General features: G+C 42.1%; 1 protein-coding gene across 1 annotated transcript; it reads right to left on the minus strand.

Moving 5' to 3' along the window:
* Positions 1–1,240: 1,240 nt before the first annotated feature.
* LOC114499449 (prothymosin alpha-like) lies at positions 1,241–1,729 on the minus strand. The gene has a single exon (XM_028515640.2). The coding sequence runs from the start codon at positions 1,616–1,618 to the stop codon at positions 1,286–1,288; it is 333 nt and encodes a 110-aa protein (XP_028371441.1). The 5' UTR covers positions 1,619–1,729; the 3' UTR covers positions 1,241–1,285.
* Positions 1,730–1,933: the final 204 nt, after the last annotated feature.

The raw sequence follows: 1,933 nt of genomic DNA on the forward strand, positions 1-1,933 counted from the left end.
TGTTCAAGTACAGTTGTTCGCCTTTTCCCCCCACCACTCTCCCCCAACCCCAGCCATCCCCACCTCCCCACCCTGACTCTACCGCCCTTGGTTTTGTCCCTGTGTCCTATATAGTTATTCTTGAAAACCCTTCCCCCCACCATTATCCCCTCCCACCTCCCCTCTGGTTACTGTCAGTTTGTTCTTTATTTCAATGTTTCTTGCTATATTTTGCTTGCTTGTTTGTTTTGTTGACTAGGTTTCACTTAAAGGTGAGATCATATGGCATTTGTCCCTCACCTCCTGGCTTATTTCACTTAGCATGATCTTCTAATACCACATGTCCAAACATAGTATCAGTTGAGTCTATCTCCTTTTATTTAATTTTTTTAAACAAAAATTTAATTCATTCACTGACACTTAATTGTGTAAGAATGAACAGATATTTGCCATCTTTTAGACGGAACTTCCACCGTCTCTTCCTATGGACAAAGTGTATGGGAATGGAGCTGCTGCATTTTCACTGAAGATCCTTACTTCTTGGGGAAATAATCAGTCTCATTGTTTTCAGCAGGAAATATAGGATTATATCTTTTTTTTTGTTAGAACAACTCAGCAAAATAAAATTCCGGTTTATTGTTGGACAACATTATTTCACACATACATCAAACAGGCCAAAAAAAAAAAATAAATAAACAGCAACTTCATAGACAAAAAAAGAAAAAAAAAGCAACCTTTTATCTTTGGCCTTTTTAACCATCTCATACAAACCAACTGCTTATAGTACAGCTATATACACTTACAGTACATACACAAAGAGTTACTGGAATGCTCGGAATAAGATTGTTTTTCTGTTGTTGTTTTTGCTTTTTTTTTACAAGGTTTTTTTTCTCCTTTGAGATTATAATGAACATGGTTACACCACAAGTAAAGTCGGAAGTAGGACAGAGAACGTTCCAAAAGCTGGTTTGGTCATCCCGAGATCATTAACAATGGCTGACCCCTAACAATATGTACAAAAATATAAAATGTTAATAAAAAATACAAACAAATTTTCCTTTTTAAAGTACTTTTAAGAAAAAAAGCAGGGCCTTGGAAGTTTTGTGTTTTCCCTCCCCTGTTGCCAATTCACGTTGTGGTTTTGGCTGGGTGTGGAGAGCACAGGTCAGCTGCGGGTGGCGCTGCCTGCGGCGGGCGGGCGGGACGCTCTGCTCGAAGGTGACCACGTTTAGATTCTGAGACGGGAAGTGGAGGGTGAATAGGTCACGGCGGCCTTTTTTAAGTTTAACTTTTCCTTTTTTGCTGTCTAGTCATCCTCATCGGTCTTCTGCTTCTTGGTGTCAACATCGTCATCCTCATCATCTTCAGCTGCCCGTTTGCCCGTAGCTGCCTCAGCCTCCTCATCTTCATCTCCATCCTCCTCCTCGCCATCACCTTCCTCCTCTTCTCCCTCCTCCTCCCCTCCTTCTTCCTCTTCTTCATCTACCTCATTGTCAGCCTCCTGCTCCTCATTTTCCTCATTAGCGTTGCCATTAGCAGGTGCATCTCTTCCACTCTCTGCCTCCTCCACAACTTCCTTCTTCTCCTTTAAGTCCTTGGTGGTGATCTCGGAGCTGGTATCCACGGCCGCGTCTGACATGGTGGGCACACCGGTGATCCTATGCAGCCGATTAAAAAAAAAAAAGCGAGAGTTCGAGGACTCTGGCAAAAATGCTGCCGGAGTCCCCGGCGACTGAGGAGGTGTGCTGCAGAGGTGGCTGCAGTGAGTTGAGAGGCAGACACAGGAGCAATGCAAAGATGTCTTTTCAGAGCAACCAGTCAAAATATAGGATTATATCTTACTGGGGTATAAGTTTATGGTTTTCTTAGAACAAGAACTTGGCTTCTATCTCTTTGATCTGAGTTCTGTTCTCTCCTTTTAAATTCCCTTTAATTATTTTCTTTTTAGATTTTA

Source organism: Phyllostomus discolor, chromosome 6 (assembly GCF_004126475.2).
Source record: "Phyllostomus discolor isolate MPI-MPIP mPhyDis1 chromosome 6, mPhyDis1.pri.v3, whole genome shotgun sequence".
Lineage (NCBI taxonomy): Eukaryota > Metazoa > Chordata > Mammalia > Chiroptera > Phyllostomidae > Phyllostomus > Phyllostomus discolor.

Bases quoted from the DNA above. Each gene is read 5' to 3' on its own strand.
- LOC114499449 (XM_028515640.2), bottom strand. From the start codon at position 1,618: ATGTCAGACGCGGCCGTGGATACCAGCTCCGAGATCACCACCAAGGAC.